Here is a 21,479-nt window from a genome sequence, read left to right as displayed (position 1 = left end):
AGTCACTTGCACCCAAAGTTAATTCATTGTGGAATTCTAATGTGATACATAATATTCCAGTACTATCACTGATGTGTTGATATTTTTGATATACTACAGACTGTTATATTAGTTTTTCTCTTGTTACATACATTTTTAACAGTTACATAATTCCTAAAATCTTGAATTTTAGTACTAACCAAATCACTACCACGTCCCATAATGTTACTGAACTAATAATCCAAATCCTATTATGGCAGTTTGAGAATCTGAATTCAGATTCTGAATTTGGGAATAATAAAAACTAGTGCAGTGAAATGTGTAAATTTGGGACACATGAGGAACTTATTATCAGTGGTTATTGTATGCGCAGTAGACAAATGAGTAAATATCCCAAATTGGCTGCATCTCTTGCTTGGGTTTAATGTCCAGTCCCCCTTCCCTCTGTTTGAAGTGTTGGTGGAAGGGTAGAAGGCCCATCAGCAATCGACATACAGAAGAAGTGAGATGTGATCCTCTGATCACAGCTTTACTTTTCCACTCTGTTCAGCTGCTCATACATTTCCAACTGAGTTTTGAGTGCCCAACTCACGTGTTGAACCATATCTCAGTCTGACCAGAACTTTCCTCCTGAGCAACTGCTTCCACACCCTGCAGCAGTGCTCCTCTGCTGAGATTAATGGAAGAAAAAATGATTCCACCACATGATGGCACTCCTGAACTACATTCTCACCTATAACTTCAGCTGTATAGGGTTTAAGCTCTGGAATTTCCTCCCCTAAACCTTTCACATTCTTCAAGAGCCACTCTTTAAAATCTACCTCTTTAGCCAAACTTTTGATTACCTGTCCTAATATTTCTTTATGTGGCTCAGTCTCAAGTTATGTCTGATAACACTCCCATGAAGGGCCTTCTGACTTTTAACAAAAGATGCAAGCTGTTCAAACAAAAACAAAACTACAGATTTTATTCCTTCACCTCAATTTCTCACTAAAAAGCCTTGTTCTTGGATTAAAAGGCCTACAATTTTCCCAAATTAGTGTCTTACCGTGTGGCTATTTTCCTGAACAACATTGCATTTTATTTTAAAATATATTTAAACATAAATAGATGTACTGTGCAAGTTTTCCATTTTGTAAAAGAAAACGTATTTGCTTTAACAATTTGTCCATGCAACAAGGCAAATGAGACGTTTTTTCTTTGACCCATCACGTCTTATCTGACGAATTATTGGTGTACATTGTCATTAATGATGTTTCACGTTTTTAAAATGAATCTTAGACAATTACAGCAAAACGGTTAGGAAGGCTAACATAGGTTTCATTTGACAATCTGTCCAAAGGCAATCATGATCCTGATCTTTTTCCCCCATGACAATACATTTACATAAATCCCAAAGAATTTCAAACTCGTGAGCTGCTGCATTCGAATCCAAGTACCATGAAGTCTGAAGGGGATTCATCCAAATTTCAGTTTGGGTCTCCGCAGGATTGCTATGCTTCCGAAATAGGATAACTTTTCAAAATGTGCGCACTGCTCCAGTCTTGGCAGCGGGTGTTGGGTGTCGAATTCCCGGGGAAACTCCAGCTCCTGACCCGGGGGGGGGGAGGATTCCTTATTTCTGTTTCTTCTGCCCCGAAGTCTCCTTCATGCCCTCCCTCAGCTCCTTCGCCCAGGTGTCTCTCAGCTGGGCCGCTCTCTTGCTCAGCTCGCCCAGCTTGCGGGGAATGTCCGTCCGCTCGCGGAGCTTCCGGGCGGCGCTGGACTGACTCAGCCGCTGGGCCGCATCCCGGCCGCCCAGCTCCAGCCGGCTGATCAAATACACCGTGATCTGGGCCGCCCGCCGAATCGGCGGGGTCTCCGACAGCTTCTCGATCAGCCGCGCGTTGTTCAGCACCGACTGCAGCAGCTTCCCCAGCACCATGGCGACCGGCCAGCCAGCCACCCTCAAGCTCACGCTCACTTTCCGCCTCCTTCACCCTCCCGCCCTCACCATCCATTTCATCCCCATCTCCTTCCCGCCCCGATCGCCATGGAAACGGTCCGACCAGCTCGGCGATCGGCAGCACCGCCCCGTCATTTTTACAGTCCCGCGGAGAGGAGAAATCATACTCTGTTTCCGTCTTTTTCTGGGTTTTATTTTTTTTTTGCTATTACAACAAAAATTCCACAAACACGAATCATGACATTTTCTCTGATTCTCAAGTGGGGCGTTAATTCCCGCCTTCCAGTCAGGAAATCCCGGGAACCATCAGCACGGACTCGGCGGCCGCACGGACGGGTTTAACGGGGGGGGGGGGGGGGGGGAACGGTTTCCTGTCACGTGCTGGCTATTTCCTTGCTCCAATATCCAAGCTCGTTCGGCGGGAGCCGCTTTTTCTTCTCTCTCCGGCGACATGTCTGTCGTGCTGAACGCCCTCAACAGTGACTCCCATGTGGAGCTGAGTCAGTACCGGGACCAGCACTTTCGGGTAACGTGTGCATGTAACCTACAGAAAGTCATTGATAACTGACTGCTAACCAGCCAGCCTGCTCCGGCTGTGCCTGTCCAATCATTATCAGCTAGTAACTAGACAGTGAACTGCACTAGTGCCAGGGTATATCTTTGGACCCCTGGCCTGGGCTCTCTTCCCTCCTGGCTCTAGACTCCCAGATAATTCAGTTCCATTTTCTGAAAAAAAAAATGATTTCCATGTGGCAATGAATTAGTTGCCTTTTACATCCTCAGCACGGCTTGGATCAAGGAACAGAGTTTGTGTTTGACACTTACTGTGCCTCATAATATAAGTTTGCAAAAGCGGCAGAAAATTACGAAGGAATTTAGCTTAAGCGAGTGGCGAAAATTAGCGGATGTAGTTCAATCTGGGCAAGTGTGAGGTTGGATTACGATGGGTCGAAGGGCCTGTTTCTGTGCTGTATAACTCTGACTATGACTCAATGGATTTAGATCTGAGAAAGGCAAGTAAGAATATTTTCTTAATGGTAAGAAAGCATGGACTGTAGAGGAGCAAAGGGATTTGGATGTCTGTGTACAGGTAACAAAAAGCAGTCAAATCATTGATGTAATGTTGGTCTTTATCTCAAAGGGGATTGGAAGGAGCAGAAGTTGTGCTTTTGTTGTGCAGAGCCTTGGTCAGATGATATCTGGAGTGTTGTATTCAGCTTATGGTACTCCAACTGAGGAAGGATATATTGATCTTGGTGGGGGAACAGTGCAAATTCAAATACTGGGACTAAAAGGGTTAAATTATGAGGGCTGGTTGCATAAGAACTGGCTTGTATTCCTTTGAGTTCAGAAGGTTGAGAGAAGATCTATTTCAGGTATAAAAGTGTAAAGGGATTTGATAGGGTTGATGCAAAGATCTATTTCCACTGAGAAAAAACCAGGACAAGGGGCAAAATCTTAAATTTCGAGCTAGGTCATTCAGGACTGAAATCAAGTGCTTTTCACAAAGGTTGGTGGAAATCTGAAACGCTCCCCTTAAAAGACTGAGTGCTGGGACAATTAAAATGTCCAAGACTGAGTGCTAGGGATATTTATCATGTAAGTGTATCCAGGGAAGTTGATCAATTGAGTTGAAAAACAGATCAGCTATGATTCAATAAAATTATGCAACAGCCCAAGAGCCTGAATGGTCCACTTCTAATGTGATATTACTATCGTCAGCCACTTAATTACTTTTGAAGTGCAGTTTTGTAGGGGAGCATACATTAGTAAAATCCCACAAAAAGCAAGGAGATAAATGATTAATTTTAATTAGTTAAAGTTAATTAATTTTAAAGGTGATGATTGAGGCATAGCTCCACTGTTCCTTTTCAGATCGTGCCAAGGCATCTTTATTGTTCATCTGAGCAGCTGGGTTCAGTTTAGGGTCTTATCTATAAGATGACATGTCCAGCAATGCAGCACTCCCTCAGTACTGGTTGAATTGTCAACTTATGTTCTCAACTGCTTGATATGGAGTTTGAACATGTGAATAACAAACTCAAGTGAGACTGCCATCATTAAGCCTGGTTGTTACACTCCACTGCATGTTACTAGCCATAAGTTGGATTTAAGAACTTGATGACAGAATTAGCAGATAATGGAGGGAAAATTCAATGTATGTTGGCTTCTGATATGACAGGTCTAAACATGTGCTTGAAATCATTGGCATGATTTAAATCACAATTTGTCAATGCAAGGTACTTAACATCTATTTCAAGAGAGCACCTAGAAGTCACCAGATTCCATTTTGGCGTCTGGCATACTTCGGGCTTGGGAGTTTGTGAGCTGAAATTCATCCCCTAAAAATTAGGTACAATGTTCAATTTCTCCCTTAATATTGTTCATTAGATTGCAGGGTTGTGCTACTATACAGAATGTATTTTTTTTTTTATCCTGACTTTAAATATAGATCTTTGTTCTTAAGGGAAGCCGATATGAGCAGGACAAATTGCTGAGATATAGCTGCACGCTCTATGTTGGGAATCTGTCGTTTTACACTACTGAGGAACAGATCTATGAACTCTTCTCGAAAAGTGGTGACGTTAAGAGAATCATCATGGGTTTGGACAAAATCAAGAAAACTTCATGTGGATTCTGTTTTGTGGAGTATCTTTTATGTGCGACTAAGTCAAGTTTTTATACTCTCCTGTGCTAAGATTAAGTTTTTTTTTAAATAACAGTTGGTTCAGTTGGACATATAAACCATAGAATACTGGTATAAAGGGTTTTTGGCCTAAAAAAAGGATTTCTTTGGTGCCTTTCATGATCACAAGACATCCCAAAATGCTTTACAGGCAATGAAGTACTTTTGAAGTGTAGCCACTGTTGTAATGTAGGAAATGCGGCAGCAGTTTGCACACAGCAAACTCTCAGTACCAGCATTGGGATAATGATCAGATAATCTGGTTTTATAGTGTTAACTAAGGGATAAAAGTTGGCCAGGGCATTAGCGATAACTCCCCTACCCTTCAATATGTGCCATGGGATCTTTTACTTCCACCAAGAAGGCAGACTTTGGTTTAAGGTCTCATCTGAAAGAAGGATAGGAAGCCCCTTTTCAGAAAAGTGCCTTTTCTGCCATTTAGTGTCTTCATGGCTGATCTTTATCCTGATTCCATTCATCCGCCTTGACTCCTTAATACCTTCGGCTAGCAAACATCTAGCGATCGCAGGTTTAAAATTATTAATTAAGTTAGCATCTACTGCTTTTTGTAAGACAGTTCCACACTCCTATCACCTTTTGCATAGAGAAGTGTTTCCCAACTTCTCACCTGAATGGCCCAGCCCTCATTTTTAAGGTTATATCCCCTTGTCCTAATCTTCCCCACCAGGAAAAAAGTTTCTCTTTATCTACCCTATCAATTACTTTCAAAATCCTAAAAAGCTCAATCAAATCACCCTTTAACCTATTCCAGGAAATATATACCTAGTTTATGTAATTGTTTCTTGGAATCTAATTCTTGGAGCCCTGTTAACATTCTGGTAACTCTACACATCATTTTTTGCAAAGCCATTATAAACTTTCAAAGCTGTAACGTCCAAAATTACTCCAGATATGGTCTAACCAAGGCTTTGTGTAGCTGCAGTAAAATTTCCACTTTATATTCTAGCCATCTAGTTCTAAACATTCTACAGTCCTTTTTGACTTTTTTTGTACCTATCCATTACATTTTAGTGACATTTTCTGTGCATGTGGACCCCTAGATTCCTTTGGACTTCCACTCTTCCTAGCTTTTCAACATTTATATAAAATGAACACAAATCTATCTTTTTTTGGTCCAAAATGGGTGACCCCTCACACTTATTTGTGTTGAAATCCATCACAGCTTTGTCCACTCAATTTATCAATGTCTCTTTGTTGTTTTAGGCTCCTGTCTACACTACTGACTACGTCACCAATATTTGTCATCAGCAGACTTTGGATTATATTACCCTTGTGAATAGTTGATGCCCCAGGACAGATCCTTGTGAGGTACCACTAGTCACTTCCTTCCAATTTGAGTTCATACTTATTATCTGTACTCTTGTCTTCTACTGTCTAATCAATCTCTTGAACAAGTCTATAATTTACCTCCATATCCACGAGTTTTAATATTTGCTAACAGTCTTTCATGTGAAATCTTAATAAATGCCTTCTAGAAGTCTATGAAACTACATCTATCAACATTCCCCTGTCTATAGCTTTAGTTGTTTCCTCAAAAAATTTGATGAGGTTCATTTGACATAAGCTAGACTTTAGAAATCCATGTTGCCTCTCTCTAACAGGTCAAATTTCTCAGTGTTCAGTCACTCTCTCCTTAATTAAAGATTTAAATAAATATTCCCGCAACAGATGTTAGACTATCATTTCCTGGTTTCTCATGCTCACCTTTCTTAAATAACTTACAATTTTTCTATCTGAAAGGGAGAATTCCTGAATTGAGAGAGTTTTGTAAGATTATGGCTAGGTCATCTGCTGTTTCCTCACCCACTTCCTTTAAAACCCTGGTGTGAAAACCATCAGGCCCTGGCCGTTTGTCAGTCATTAGTGCTATTTTTTTCTAATACTGTTTTTAACTTTAGTGAGTGCCAGTCAGTTTTCTATATTGGACTACGTTTTCTGGGAACATCCCGCACCCTTGGACATCTCAAGGCTTATTTAGAGTGGCATTGGCATAAGCCTGGAAGCAGTTTTTCAGTTTTGTCTTTGTAGGAGGCACCTAAAAGGGGAGCTTTATTTCGCACGTGTGCCTGCATTATCCCAGACCTATGTGTATAACATGGGAACCATGTGTAAAGAGCATGGAAGTATTCCATTCCTATATTGATATGCCTCATCTAGATACATGGAAATTTCATTCAAAAACATAAGGAAAGGTTAATTGCTGATGAATCCCTATCTTTATGCATCAGTACTTGTTTGTGTAGTGACTTATCCTTAATGATTTAATTAGATATTACACACGTAGTGATGCTGAACAATGCATGAGATTTATTAATGGAACACGCTTGGATGATCGGATCATCAGAACAGATTGGGATACTGGCTTCAGAGAAGGCAGGCAGTTTGGGCGAGGGAAATCCGGTGGTCAGGTATGTTGTTTCTATATGATACTGTGCATGCAATCAAATCTAAGATTAAATCAAAATAAAAACACAAAAAATCAACACAATCTTCGTTTTAGTGGAGTGAAAATGTATTTTTTTTCTGGTTGAACTTATTTTTCATAGTGAGAATTTCAATTTCCTTACAATGGAACTGGAATAACTCTTGTCATAAAATGTGTGTTAAAAGGCAGCAATATGTTGAGAATTTATGATGTTGTGATGCACTAAAGCAATTATCACCATTGTGTGAATCCCAAAAACATTTGTTTTACTTATGTTTATAACAACTGGAGCATCACTTACATTATTGACTAGTGGGCATTGTTTTTAAAAATATAGTCAGTTCCTGCAATCGAATCATGATTTGGACTCGTTTGTTAACCCTTAAGAATTGTTTGGCAGTGCTTTCATATTGTACATGACTGGAATTATTATTGTTATCTACACTGTTAATTTCAAGTGAACTTTAATTGCTCTGTTTAGAACACAAAGAGCATCTCATGGACCACTGAATCTTGCAGAGCTAAAAATGTCTGGGGATGGAACCTTGAGATCAGATTGGTTTGCCCCTGATGCCATTTGTCTCTAGTTTTCCTTTTAAAAATTTAAGTGATGTATTTACATGTGAGCCCACCAGTATAATTGGAACTCAAAATCTTAACTGTTAATTTGTGTATGTGTGTTTGGAGATCTATTGACATATTTTTTAAGGAAGCGCAATGCAGTGAAGATGTATTGGTGGCAATTCATTTCATTTCTCACTGGGACAGTTACACTTCTAACCATTTGGTCTGTTATGGGATGCACTAACTGTGTCTGTATCTAATGGTCTGGCGTCAAGTTCAAATTTTGTTTAGTTGGTTTCTGAATTGTCAACTCTGCTCTTAAGTGGACAATGAAAAGATTATGATCCCCAGTTTGCTGAAATTCAACCTTTGTCTTTCATCCAAGTATTAACTATTTTTGTAACAATTACTCCTTCAAGTTAATTTCTGTTACAGCAAGAGGATTTTTTGTGGTGAAGTCTTCAGTTATCCCCTGAATATAGCATTGACATTTGGTATTCAGTCTGTTTAATTATGGGATAGTCCAATCCTGTTGACAGTAGTGTGTTGGAAATCACATACCTATACCCATCAATAAGTTCTCCATATCAGGAGCAATAGAAGCCAAATTCTAGGAGAAGTTGAATAAAGGGAATACTGTCATTGCCTACCTGGTTGGGCTGTCATTGCCTACCTGGTTGGGACATAGAACAGCTTTTAGTGAACAAGTGGTTTTATTCTGATTCAAGAACAAAAAATCTGGAAAAACTCAGCAGGTCAGGCAGCATCTGTGGAAAGAGAAACTGAGTTAAGATTTCAGGTCGATGACCTTTCATCAGAGCTGAAGAAAGGTTAAAATGTAAGAGTTTTTAAGCCAGTTGAAGGGAGAAGGCCTTTGATAGGGTGGAGGGCAGGGAGATGTATTTTGATTTTTGACTTGTAGACAGTGTATTAACCAAGAATATATGCCCTTACAGAAATAGGTGGCAGAGAATGTGAGAGCGAATTCATCTGTATTTGTGAGCAACATGCAGTTTTATTTCCTTTATATATTTGTTTTTTTTTTTGCAGGTACGTGATGAATATAGGACAGATTATGACGCTGGCAGAGGTGGGTTTGGAAAACTGGTCCAGATGCAGAGAGTCCCAGAACCAAGGCAGAAGTTCTAGAGTTTCAATGGCTGCACATCTGATATAGAATCTTCATAGAAGCCTGGGATTGAAGCATACAGCTGACACTTTAATGCCTATAGCTGTTCATTCTTTCATAGGCCCAATGAACTCTTTTTACAGTTTCAGAAAAGAAGTGCCCAATTTCTGAGGTGAAATCATTTTGTTCAATTTTGGTTCCTTCTAAAGTTTTAGTTTTTGTCAATTCTAATAAAAACTGAAAAAAAAAACCTGATTAAGTTGTCTTTGTAACCTCTGGTCAGCTGATGCAAAAGTTGCAAGCCTTGTGTGCATTTTCTTATAATCTAAGTTAGGATGGTTGAAATAGTTCTGAAGGCTCAAAATTCAATTTCTAAGGTCGATGGCACTGTTCTCATTAAGTTCACAAGATTGATGCTGTGATAAATTGAAAATTCTGGCATTGGTGCGGTATGGACTGCTCTCTAGAAATACATTGGTGAGCAGCGGTGCTCTGAATCTGGCAACGCTCACATGAGGTGTGTTGTCGATTTCAAAATATTCATTGCTCAATTAGAGTGATAGTAATGTGGGCTTTGGAGTTGGACTTTGACTTTGATTCCATTGGCTCTGGCTTCCTAGGTTTCCTGGAGCTTATTAATGAAAGCAAAGTGAGCAGAGAGCAGCGATTGAGGAGCTTGTAGCCATGACAGAAATATGCCAACAACTACCCAGTATTCCTAGCTGTTTTCCCACCTGCTTGTGTGAAAGGGTTGATTCACACTGTGAAGGTGTCATTTCTACTTGAAGTTTGAAGGTCTGTCTGTGCTCGGGGTTCTGATCCTTCAGATCAGTACAGGTGCTTCTGAAGTTTTGTACCTCAGACGAGAACCAAGACGACCAGCAGCAGCATCATAACCTGCACCAACAATAGTTGCTGGTTACTGACCTGTAACTCCACAGGAGAGAGGGGATGAGCAAAGTGGTGCAGCTCCTAGGATGTCATAATCATCACAGGATTTACAGGCAGAGGTAAGCTTCATTGACATGTCAGAACTTCCGTGTCTCAGGAGGCTCTGTTGTATCAGATGGTTACAGCAGGCTGGAACAAGACTGCTTTACTAGTGGCTGCCAAAGTAGCATTTGCTCACTGCAATGGGAGATTAAAAATGAGAAACTGATGCCCCTTTTTGTATGTGACTTCTACAGCATTAATTCTGCGTTAAAGAACAATGCTTTCACTATAGTGTGTTTTGTCTTCTCTTTACCAACACTTCCTGCCCATCTATGATTTCAGGAAGAATTTCTCTATCATCCAGTCCCTGCTCTGATGCACTTGGCCTCCTGGGGTTCAGACTTCATGAGGGCCATGCCAAGGACTTTTCTACCAGCACCTGTTCAGGGGCTGATTTGGCTATAGGAACAGAAGGCACCATTGTGGGTACTGACTTGGTCTCCATTTCCTTCTTCCCTTGTGCCATTATTCATCTCATGCTCTCCAGCTGCACTTCCGGCTTGCAATGAGCTTGCGAGCACTTTGTTTGGCCAAGGCATCATGAATTCAATTTACAGTGGCATTCAGTATGCAAGCCATTGGCAAGGGCCTGCATGCATTTGTTTGACAGCACGTTTGATGTTTTATGCAGGTGGCCAGTCTGTCCATGGACAAAGATATCATCACAAAAGCCTGGGACAAACTCCTCCAATCTCTCTGCAAGACACACGAACAGGAGAGTGAGCACATCCCGAGTGTGGCACAGCCAGAATGGGTATTTGCAATTTGGTGCAAAGCGGAAATTCGGTGCATAGGGGACGAGGTGCTCTTTGCATTTTCTCCTTGCTATCCAACTTCTTAAATCTTCAGAGCGTGCTGCAGCAGGAGAGGCTACAAGGGAAAGGAATCACTGGTAAGTAGTGGGTAAGGTATTTACTACTTTAATTGCTTATAGTTTAAGGTCTTTTTGTGATTTACAGTTTGTATATTCTACAGTAACGAAGATCAGGAAAGAAGGGCCCTAGAGTAATTGACTTAAAAAGTTTAATTTGAAGGGATAAGTCATGGCAGGAGCGCTCAAAAGTCGTGGTGTGCTCCTCGTGCTCCATGTGGGAAGCCGGGGACATTTCCAGTGCCCGGGACCAGCATGTGTGCAGGAAGCGTGTCCAGCTGCAGCTCCTGGAAGCTCGGGTTTCAGAGCTGGAACAGCGGCTGGGGACACTGTGAAGCATCCGTGAGTTTGAAAGCATCGTGGATAGCACATTTAGAGAGGTGTCACACCGCAGATGAAGGGACTTGAAGGAAGGGAATGGGTGACCACCAGGCAGTTCAAGAGAAACAGGCAGGTAGTTCAGGAGTCCCCTGGGGTCCCACTCGCAAATTGGAATTCTGTTTTGGAGGCTGATGAGGGCGCTGGTTCCTCCAGGGAGTGCAGACAGAGCCAAGCTTCTGGCACCACAACCAGCCTGTCAGTACAGGAGGGGAGGAAGGGAGGAAGAGCAATAGTAATAGGGGATTCGATAGTCAGGGGAACAGATAGGCGCTACTTTGGCCGTCAACGTGACTCCAGGATAGTATGTTGCCTCCCTGGTGCCAGGGTCTGGGATGTCACTGAAGGGCTGCAGGGCATCCTGAAGGGGGAGGGTGATAAGGCAGAGGTCATGGTATATGTTGGTACCAATGACATAGATAGAAAGAGGGATGAGGTCTTGCATCAAGAATTCAAGGAGTTAGGCAGTAGACTAAAAAGCAAGACCTCTCGGGTTGTAATCTCTGGATTACTCCCAGTGCCATATGCTAGCGAGCTCAGAAATAGGAGAATAGCGCAGATGAATACGTGGCTTGCAGGAGGGAGGGTTTTAGATTCCTGGATCACTGGGACTGTTTCTGGGGAAGGTAGGACTTGTGTAAGTGGGACAACCTACATCTGAACCAGAGCGGGACTAACATCCTTGTGGGCGGGTTTGCTACTGCTGTTGGGAGGAGTTTAAACTAATTTGGCAGGGGGAGGGGATACAATGTTAGCAGAATAGGGACACATCATAATACAGTAAAACAATCAAGTCAGAGGGAGTACAGCTGCAATTAGCTTCAAGGGAGTACGGCAAGGCTGGATGGCCTCTACTTTAATGCCAGGAGTATTACAGGTAAAACGGATGAGTTATGGGTGAGGATTGACACATGGAATTGTGATATAGTAGCCATCACTGAGATGTGGTTGAGGGAAGGGCAGGATTGGCAGCTCAACATTGCAGGATATAGAATCTTCAGGGGAGGGGGTAAAAGAGGAGGAGGCGTTGCATTATTAGTTAAGGAGTCAGTTACTGCAGTAAAGAGAGATGATATCTTGGAGGGGGCATCGAATGAAGCTTTGTGGATAGAGCTTAGGAATAAAAAAGGGGCAACCACATTATTAGGTATTTATTATAGACCCCCAGCTGGTCAGCGGGAAATTGAGGAGTAAATATGTGCACAATTTGTGGAGGTGTGTAAAAACAATAACAATAGGGTAATTATATTAGGTGATTTCAACTTTCCCAACATTAATTGGGATAGACATAGTGTTAAGGGCTTGGATGGAGTGGATTTCTTGAAATGTGTACAGGAGAACTTTTTAGATCAATATGTAGAGGGTCCAACGAGGGATGGTGCATTGCTGGACCTAATTCTGGGGAATGAAGCCAGACAGGTGGCTCAGGTGGTGGTGGGCGAGCATTTTAGTGATAGCGACCACAACATGGCACAGTTTAAGTTTGTTATGGGCAAAGAAATAGACAAGTTGCAAAAAAATGTTTTGGATTGGGGGAGAGTAGATTTTATTAAAATAAGGCAGGATCTGGCCAAGGTAGACTGGGAACAGTTACTTGTGGGGAAATCTACAGAGGAACAGTGGGGGGTGTTCAAAAAGGAAATGGGGAGGGTACAGGTTCAACATGTTCCCTCTAGGGTGATAGGAAGGAGTAACAAGCCCAGAGAACCATGGATGACCAGAGATATTCAGGTTACGATGAGAAGGAAAAGAGAGGCTTTTAGCAGGTACAAGGGAAGCAAATCAACAGAGGCATTAGTGAGAAAGCTCTGGCTGGTAAAAGTAGGAAAAATTCCAAGATATTCTATAAGTATATCAGTGGGAAGAGGATAACAAGGGAAAGAGCAGGGACCAAGGGGGCAGTCTATGGGTGGAGCCAGAGGACATCGCTAGAGTGTTGAATGAATACTTCACGTCCGTCTTCACCCAAGAGAATGAGGATGAAGGTATTGAACTCGGGGAGAGAGACTGCAAGGTTCTTAAGCAAATTGGTACAGGGAGTGACAAGGTATTGGAGGTGTTGGCAGGCTTAAAAGTGGACAAATATCCAGGTCCAGATGATTTGTGTCCCAGACTGCTGAGGGAGGCAAGGGAGGAGATCGCAAATTTTTAATTCCTCTCTGGCCACGGGGGAGGTGCCAGAGGACTGGGGAACACTTAATGTGGTTCCACTATTTAAGAAGGGTTGTAGAGATAAGCCAGGGAACTACAGGCCAGTGAGTCTCACGTCAGTGGTAGGGAAACTGTTGGAGAAAGTTCTGAAGTAGAGTATCTATCTCCACTTGGAGAGGCAAGGTTTGATCAGGGATAGTCAGCATGGCTTTGTCAGAGGGAGGTCACGCCTAACAAATTTGATTGAATTTTTTGAGGAAGTGACCAGGTGTGTAGATGAGGGTCGTGCAGTTGATGTAGTTTATATGGATTTCAGCAAAGCCTTTGACAAGGTCCCACAGGGGAGACTAATAAAGAAGGCAAATGCACATGGGATACAGGGTAATTTGATAAGGTGGATTCAAAATTGGCTTAGTTGTAGGAGGCAGAGGGTGATGACAGAAGGATGCTTTAGTGACTGGAAGCCAGTGTCCAGTGGCGTACCACAGGGATCTGTGCTTGGTCCCCTATTATTTGTCATTTATATAAATGACATAGATGACTATGTGGGGGGTAGGATTAGTAAGTTTGTGGATGACACAAAGATTGGCCGGGTGGTTAACAGTGAGGTTGAGGGTCTTGGGCTACAGGAAGCTATAGACGGGATGGTCAAATGGGCAGATAAGTGGCAGATGGAATTTAACCCTGAAAAGTGTGAGGTGATACACTTCGAAAGGAGTAATTTGACAAGGAAGTATTCAATGAACAGTATGATACTAGGATGTTCTGAGGAACAAAGGGACCTTGGCGTGTGTGTCCATAGATCTCTGAAGGTGGAGGGGCATGTTAGTGGGGTGGTGAAAAAAGCATATGGGACACTTGCCTTTATCAATCAAGGCATAGATTACAAAAGTAGGGAGGTCATGTTGGAGTTGTATAGAACCTTGGTGAGGCCACAGCTGGAGTACTGTGTGCAGTTCTGGTCGCCACATTATAGGAAGAATGTGATTGCACTGGAGGGAGTGCAGAGGAGATTCACCAGGATGTTGCCTGGGATGAAACATTTAAGTTATGAAGAGAGGTTGGATAGACTTGGGTTGTTTTCATTGGAGCAGAGAAGACTGAGGGGCGAACTGATCGAGGTGTACAAGATTATGAGGGGCATGGACAGGGTGGATAGGGAGCAGCCGTTCCCCTTAGTTGAAAGGTCAGACACAAGGGGGCATAGGTTCAAGGTGAGGGGCAGGAGGTTTAGGGGGGATGTGAGGAAAAACCTTTTTACCCAGAGGGTGGTGATGGTCTGGAATGCGCTGCCTGGGAGGGTGGTGGAGGCGGGTTGCCTCACATCCTTTAAAAAGTACCTGGATGAGCACTTGGCACGTCATAACATTCAAGGCTATGGGCCAAGTGCTGGTAAATGGGATTAGATGGGTAGGGTCAGGTGTTTCTCACGTGTCGGTGCAGACTCGATGGGCCGAAGGGCCTCTTCTGCACTGTGATTCTGTGATCCTGTGAAGTGTACACAGTGCAACTAGAAATGCTGCTAGTCTTTCGCACATTCTTTGCTGCTGCTCCAGAAGTATTGTCTTTCTAAATGGTTCCCGAGGTTAAGCATCTGCATCCAGTTGATCAGAGCTTGGAGCATCCTGTGCTCTGACGCTGATTCTACACTGATGTGAGGAGTCCTCCTCCAGTGCAAAAAGAGAACATCCAGTGACTGGTGTGTTTCCATTGTAATAAAATAGGACATGCCAGACCTGAATGCTGGGGGTTCAAAGGGAAGCCTGAGGGTGTACTTGGGCTCCATAAGAGTAGTCCCCAGAAGGCTGCACCAATAGCTAGTGCAGCAGAGCAAAAGGGACCCTCGCTGCAGAAATTTATCTTTCAGAGGGCATGGTCCTATACGTGGCTGGGCCAGAAAAACTCTAAGAGAGCTTTCAGAGTTTTGTCCATTCAGGAACAGCAACCCTGTATTCATGCCAGAATGTGAGCAAGTCCGTTTTACTCCTCCAGGACACAGGGACCACTCAGCCCTTAACGTTGGAGGGAAACATAAGCCCACCCCACCCATCACCCCCCCGCCCCCACCCCCCCGAAAGTCAAAGCGCTGATCAGTGGCATGAGGGGGGGGGATACATGTCTGTCCCCCTCCATCGAAACACCCTACAGTGTGACCTCGCCTCAGGTTCTATAACAGTAACAATGGTCCTCCAGCTATCAATAGCAGGGATTGGGTTCCTCCTCAGAAATTATTTTTGACTGGCAGTAAAGCAAAAGGGTGAATTAGAATCTGTAATGATTGAGGTAACTAAGAGAGCTACTTGAACTTAACTCAACAAGGCAGAAGTTAGGCCAGTAAACAGAGGTCCAGGAAGGACCAATAGAATCTCAAACAGACCCAAAGTATAACCCAGAAATTGGGTTGGCAGATACCTTCTTCCCAAAATTAAACAGTGACCAGAGAAGACCCAGAGCAGGAAAAGAGACAGTGACGGAGATTCCCCACTTAGTTGAAGAGCCTGAGGGAAGGCAAGTTGTTAAAACAGGAAAGGTAAAGGTTGAAGAATTGCCTGGAAACCTTGCAGGGTAAGTTGGTGTGAGGACCAATGTGTTGCAATAGGCTTGCTAAATCAAAGTAAAGACAAATCAGTATGTAGAGGAATGTACCATTTCTTTCACCTTTCCTGCCTTGCTTAGGTCATTGAACTGCTGCCAGCATTGTATCCAGGTACGTGGCACCATATTCCTGCTGCTGACCTCTTGCTACGTCGAAGCACCCTTTCCTACTGACTCCAACTATCTTCTTCCTCCCGTCAGGCACAGTACAGCCCTCTGACTCTGTCGGCCCTCAGCAGCACATCCAGGAGCCATCGCTGAAGCAGGGTGCAATCTTTGATCTTCCACAGCAAGACTCGTTTGTTGCTGCTTCCCATCTGCAACAACTTCAACTTGTAAGGATTTGACTGTTTGATAATCATCTGAGATAATCAGCTTTAATTGAACAGAAATAGAAATGCCCATCAGGCAGTGCATTTCAAATTTTACAGTCATTCCATAAAGTTTTTCCTTATGTTGCCTCTGGTTGTTTGCTAATCACCTTAAATCTGGTTCCTCTTGTTGTTGAACGTTCAGCCATTGGAAACTATTTCTCTTTATTTACTACATCTAAAGCCTTCATGATTATCAAATCACCCCTTAACCATCTCTGCTCTTAAGGAGAAAAACATCAGCTTCTCCAGCCTGTGCACATAATTGCACCAGGAAGTATAAATGGACATGAGTGTTAATATATCTTATGGATACCAGCAAACAGTTTAGCATTAAATCAAACTATTGGTTTGTTTGTTTTGTGTCTTCACATACACTTTTCCCTTTAGGGAACAGCTGGAAGGATTAGCAGGCTGATTATCCAATCTGTTTGCACCAAGTTATGAATGCCCCTTTCATGGCCAACAAGTCCTGGAAGAATTGAATGTAGTGTTACAACCGGGATGGGAGGAGTGCATAAATTATCAAGCCCCACTATTCCGCAGGCCATACCATTAATTTAAATGTTTAATTTTCTCACCGAAATGGCCAATCGTTTACCTATACTCCTAGAAAAGAGACTCTGACCAGGCTTCTTTCAAAAACTCAATGATTTATTTTAAAACAAAACTTATTTTAATAAGTTGCAAGTACTGGTTAACACACAATGGTAGTCGTAAAGCATAACTATCTACCTTTTCCTAAAGAATTCCCCCTCAGCACACACAGACAAACAAAGGACAAAAGCTTGAGCCTCTCTGCAGAGATGGGATTTGGAGGATGGGCATTATAAAATAAAGTCCTCAGGGTCTCAAAGCTGTCGACATGTGAAGACAGCTCGCTGGTCCCGATGGATGGCTGGAAGTTCTCACCACTGGTCTCAGCTTTGCAGGTCCAAATGCAGACTAGTTACACTCAGAGAAGGGTTCTCTGGCTACAGGTTGATAGCCGTGCACAAGTTTAGACAAAGTAGAGAGAGGAGTCCAGTCAAGGCTGTCTTCCTTTCTCAGCTTGTTCTCCAACAAGACTGCTTTCAAAACAAGCAGGTTCACAACCTCGCTCCCATGAGATTGCCTTTTTGTCTCCCAGGTTTTTGTTAAAGTTCCTTTGATTTCAACACAAACAATTCCTTCTCTAGTACCATATAGGTAGGTGATTTCTTGGAAGAAGCCTGCTTGTTGATAGCTCCAAGGTGAACTTATCACCTGTTAAAAAAAATCCCAGGTTAGCATCCAGATGCCCAGGTGATGCCAAATCCTTCCATTTTGTAAAAGAAAACTTCAGTCCTGAGAGATATGATTCTAACAAGAGCTTCTGACTACTGAGCATCTGCTCTACTAGGAACTAAGTTGTGGCAGGTTGCTCCCAGGAAGACAATGGAAACGCTTTAGGGATGTCCTCAAAGCATTGCTGAAGAGGTCAAACAACCCTGCTGACTCATGGGAGTCCCTGGCTTGTGACCAACCAAAATGCAGAAGGCTCATTCGGGAAGGCACCAGGCATATTGAGATACTTTGTCAGGAACACACAGAGGCAAAGTCAAGGTGTTGGAGATAGTGCAGAAACCTCCTAACAACTCATCTGCACCACCTGCCCTGCGTGCGGCAGTCTACAGATTGCACCTTAGGTCTGAGAGTTGCTAAGTCCATCGAACCAGAGTGGAAGCAAGTCATCTTTGATCCCGAGGGACTGCCTAAGAAGATTAAATATAAATCATAGACATTTCAATTGCCTTGTTCTTGTCCAAACTACATTTATTCATGGGCATCAAATAAACTTTAGGGCAAACAACTGGAAGGTAGCAGCTCTGTGGCCGAAAGAGCCAGTCAGAGGCCAACGTTTCAGCAGTAAATATCTTACCTCCTGACTCCCCAATGTCTGGATGAGTACAAGACCAACAACATTCAAGAAACTCAATACCATTCAGGGCAATTTTTAAACATTCACCCCCTCCATTAGCGACACTGTGTGTATGTAATGTATACCATTTACAATATGCAACTCACCAACGCTCTTTTGACAGCACCTCCCTAACCCACGACACTTACAGCCTAAAGGAATAAGGGCAGCAGGCACATAGCAACACCACCACCTGCCAGTTCCCCTCCAAGTTACACACCATCCTGACTTGGAAATATATCACCAATACTTCGTCACTGGGTTAAAATCCTGTACTGTGGGAGTATCAACATCACATGCACTGCAACAGTTCAAAAATGTGGCTCACCTGGTTAGCCTTCAGCTAATGTGTTGTGTTCATTTCCAGGCAACACACTTTAGGATGTCAAAGCCTTGGAGAGAATGGAGAAATTTACCAGAATGGTACCAGAGATGAAGGATTTCAATTGTTGAGAAATTAGAGAAACTAGAATTGCTCTCTTTCTTGTCTCTAAGGGGAAAAATAATGTATTTTCAAAATTATGAGGGGCTTTGATATTGGGAGAAACTATTGCCACTGGAAGGAGGGTTAGTAACCAGAGGATACATACTAAATATCATTCATAAAAAAAGCCAGGGACATCCATTAGAAGAATTATTTTTATTTTTTTCTTTTACACTGAGTTACAGTGATCTGGAATGCATTGCCTAAAATGACAGTGGAAACAAATTCAGTAGTAACTTTCAGAATGGAACTTCCTTAAGAGGGAAACACTTTCAAGGCTCTGGAGAAAGAGCGGGGCAATTTGACTAACTGGAGCATTCTTCGAAGAGTCAGAACTGGCATGATGGATAGAATGGCTTCCTTCTATGTTGCATGATTCTATCTCCCCACCTAGATTTGGTCTTCTATTTTCCTGACACAATAAGAGGGTATGTAATACGACCTATAAGTATTTCCTTTCTTAAACACATTGCAGCATTCGTTTTCACTCCTACCAAGTTTGCAGAACATTTGTTAGTGCTGTTAAATCAATCTTTTTGTCATATAATTTCCAATACCCATTTTATTATCCACACAGTGTACCACATCGTAGATTTTTTTCTCTATTTAACACTGCGTTCATTTATATTTTTTCTGTTTATAACTGGTCAATTTGATATTCCTCCTCTATTCAACATTCCAAGGTGCATGCACGTTTGGATGTCCAGTAACCCAAAAGTGTGCAGGCCTAAGTGGTCCCACACAAAAAAATTTAAGGTACCATGCATTAAAATGAAGAGACTGTACACAATAAAAAGGATTCAGTGCTTGTATTCCCTTTTTTTCTGCACAATATTCTTTTTGCATTTAAAAAAAATTGTATCTTTACTACATTATTTCTACCATCACCAATTGTAGCTTCTGAGCTTTTCTCCTCCCCAATCATCATTTCTAGTTTAAATTATTCTTCACCTATTTTTCTTTACTAGTTTATTAGCTCCTTTTCTGCTCAGCCATAGCCCATCTTTGGGAAATTACTTCCAGCTTCTGCAGAACTAGTACAAATGCCCCATAAAACAGAAATCCTCTTCCTGACAACACCCCATCAGCCATGTATTGAGCTCCCTAAATCTTCCTGTCTTCCAATTCCATAATGTGGCTGAGGGAGTAATTGAGATGCCCACCCTTAAAAGTCCTGATCCTAAATCTGCTTCCTAAACTGGCCTTGAAGACTTCAGATGTTACCTAGATCATTGGTTCCCATGTGGATCACAATAACTGGCTCCATCCTCTGGCAATCTTTTACAGTATGTTCAAAATGTCCCTGCCTGTGGCACTTTGGAGACAACAGAGCATCCAAAACTCCAGTCCATGTGGCTTAATAAAATGTCTGGGGTTGGTGCTTCTTCAGCAGATTGGGTCCACAATTTCAATCTTTGGTTGAGGCATTATTATTTGTAATCCAGCAAAATTTGACCCAGCTTTTGTGCCACTGGGGGAGATGGCCCATGAATGACATGATTCAGGCCCCTGGAAGATAATGAGCGTCAGATGAGGATTCCAGGATCTTGGTTCCAATATAAAAATATTATTCACTAAACATGGTACTCACATCACAGTAGGGTCCAGGTGGAAATCCTTCAAACAAACTTACATTTATATAGCACGTTTAGCATAAAATGTCCCAAGGCACTTCACAGGAGCATTATAAAACAAAATGTGACACCGAGCTACTTAAGGAGATATTAGAGCAGGTGGTCAAAATCTTGGTCGAGAAGCACCTTAGTGGAGGAAAGAGGTAAAGAGGTTTGGGAAGAGAATTCCAGAGCTCAGGACCAACACAGCTGAATGCATGGTCACAAATGGTGGAGAATTAAAATCAGGGATGTTTAAGATACCACAATTAGATGAGTGCAGATTTGAGGGTCATGCAGCTGGAGGAGATTACAAAACAAGCAAGAGAATTTTAAAATCAAGGCATTGCTCAACTGCCAGTTGGTGTAGCTCAGTGAGCACAGGGATGATGGGTGAACAGGGTTTGGCGCAATTTAGAAAATGGGCAGCAGAGTTTTGGATGATAATTTTACAGATGCCATCTAATGCAGTCTTACTGTCTGGAACATTTGATTCTGACTACAGTGCTGTCATGATCATTCATCCACATGTAGAAAGCTCCAAATAAGAAAGTCTCCCCTGAACATTATAACTATTTAGAGCCTGTCACATTAGGCTAAATTTGGGTCTGAGTGGCATAACCACCACTTACTTATTGCTACTTTTTTATTTTCTCAACATGTAGATGTGAACTAGAACTTAATAGTCCAGATCTGTTCTCTGGTGGGTCATACTCCAGAGGTTGCGTTGGGGGGGGGGACGGGACACCCCAGTAAATTCCCAAGAACGGCATGAGAATTGCCCAGGAAGTTTCAACTTCTGTTTGGGCAACAACCCTGCATCTGGAACCCTATGAAACTCTGATTTAAAGTCAGAGACTTCAGATGGCTTCGATTTATTTAACAGGTTTACTTACCCAGGATTAAAAATAGTTCTAGTTCCTACTGACCCCCGCAACTACCCCTCCCCTAACCACCCCCACCCCCGACCCATCCTTACCCACTTACCTTACAAACGTACCTTTTCTCACAGCTTGTCAAAAGTACAAACTTACCAGAATATGGCAGCTAGTGCTATAAAAAAGGGATGTGGCTTTGTTTCCACCAATGCTCCTACACTACACTGAAGGACTCCAGGAGCAGCTACGCTCCACATTTCTCAGCAGGCCCAAGTTAGAAATCTGGGCAAAAATGTGGAGCTCCAGTCTAAGGTAAGAAACTAGGAGTGGGGTGGCAATCTGATGGTAATTGCCAGTTCACAGAAGATTCGGCCCAATGTTTTGCCTTAAAGCTTTGCACATAACTGACTGAAAAGCAGGCAACATCTGTTAATTCCCAGTTTCATAAAACTTCTGA

General features: G+C 42.5%; 2 protein-coding genes across 2 annotated transcripts; one reads left to right on the top strand and one right to left on the bottom strand.

Moving 5' to 3' along the window:
- Window positions 1–919: 919 nt before the first annotated feature.
- Window positions 920–2,043, bottom strand: LOC144693901 (protein NCBP2AS2-like). The gene has a single exon (XM_078564080.1). The coding sequence runs from the start codon at window positions 1,901–1,903 to the stop codon at window positions 1,595–1,597; it is 309 nt and encodes a 102-aa protein (XP_078420206.1). The 5' UTR covers window positions 1,904–2,043; the 3' UTR covers window positions 920–1,594.
- A 237-nt stretch (window positions 2,044–2,280) lies between these two features.
- Window positions 2,281–9,046, top strand: ncbp2 (nuclear cap binding protein subunit 2). The gene is made up of 4 exons (XM_078564078.1): window positions 2,281–2,450; window positions 4,392–4,573; window positions 6,901–7,039; window positions 8,671–9,046. Exons 1-4 carry the CDS (start codon window positions 2,376–2,378, stop codon window positions 8,767–8,769), a joined length of 495 nt encoding a protein of 164 aa, XP_078420204.1. The 5' UTR covers window positions 2,281–2,375; the 3' UTR covers window positions 8,770–9,046.
- Window positions 9,047–21,479: the final 12,433 nt, after the last annotated feature.

Source organism: Cetorhinus maximus, chromosome 19, assembly GCF_964194155.1.
Source record: "Cetorhinus maximus chromosome 19, sCetMax3.hap1.1, whole genome shotgun sequence".
Classification (NCBI taxonomy): Eukaryota; Metazoa; Chordata; class Chondrichthyes; order Lamniformes; family Cetorhinidae; genus Cetorhinus; species Cetorhinus maximus.
The sequence above is the reverse complement of the archived record's forward strand: the minus strand, read 5'-3'. Positions and strand labels throughout refer to the sequence as shown.

What these genes read in the sequence shown, in the direction of transcription:
- LOC144693901 (XM_078564080.1), bottom strand. Translation starts at nt 1,903, where the DNA reads ATGGTGCTGGGGAAGCTGCTGCAGTCGGTGCTGAACAACGCGCGGCTG.
- ncbp2 (XM_078564078.1), top strand. Translation starts at nt 2,376, where the DNA reads ATGTCTGTCGTGCTGAACGCCCTCAACAGTGACTCCCATGTGGAGCTG. An exon ending in TGTGGATTCTGTTTTGTGGA is followed by an intron (nt 4,574 to 6,900) that starts GTATCTTTTATG and finishes TGATTTAATTAG; the next exon opens with ATATTACACACGTAGTGATG. An exon ending in GAGGGAAATCCGGTGGTCAG is followed by an intron (nt 7,040 to 8,670) that starts GTATGTTGTTTC and finishes TTTTTTTTGCAG; the next exon opens with GTACGTGATGAATATAGGAC.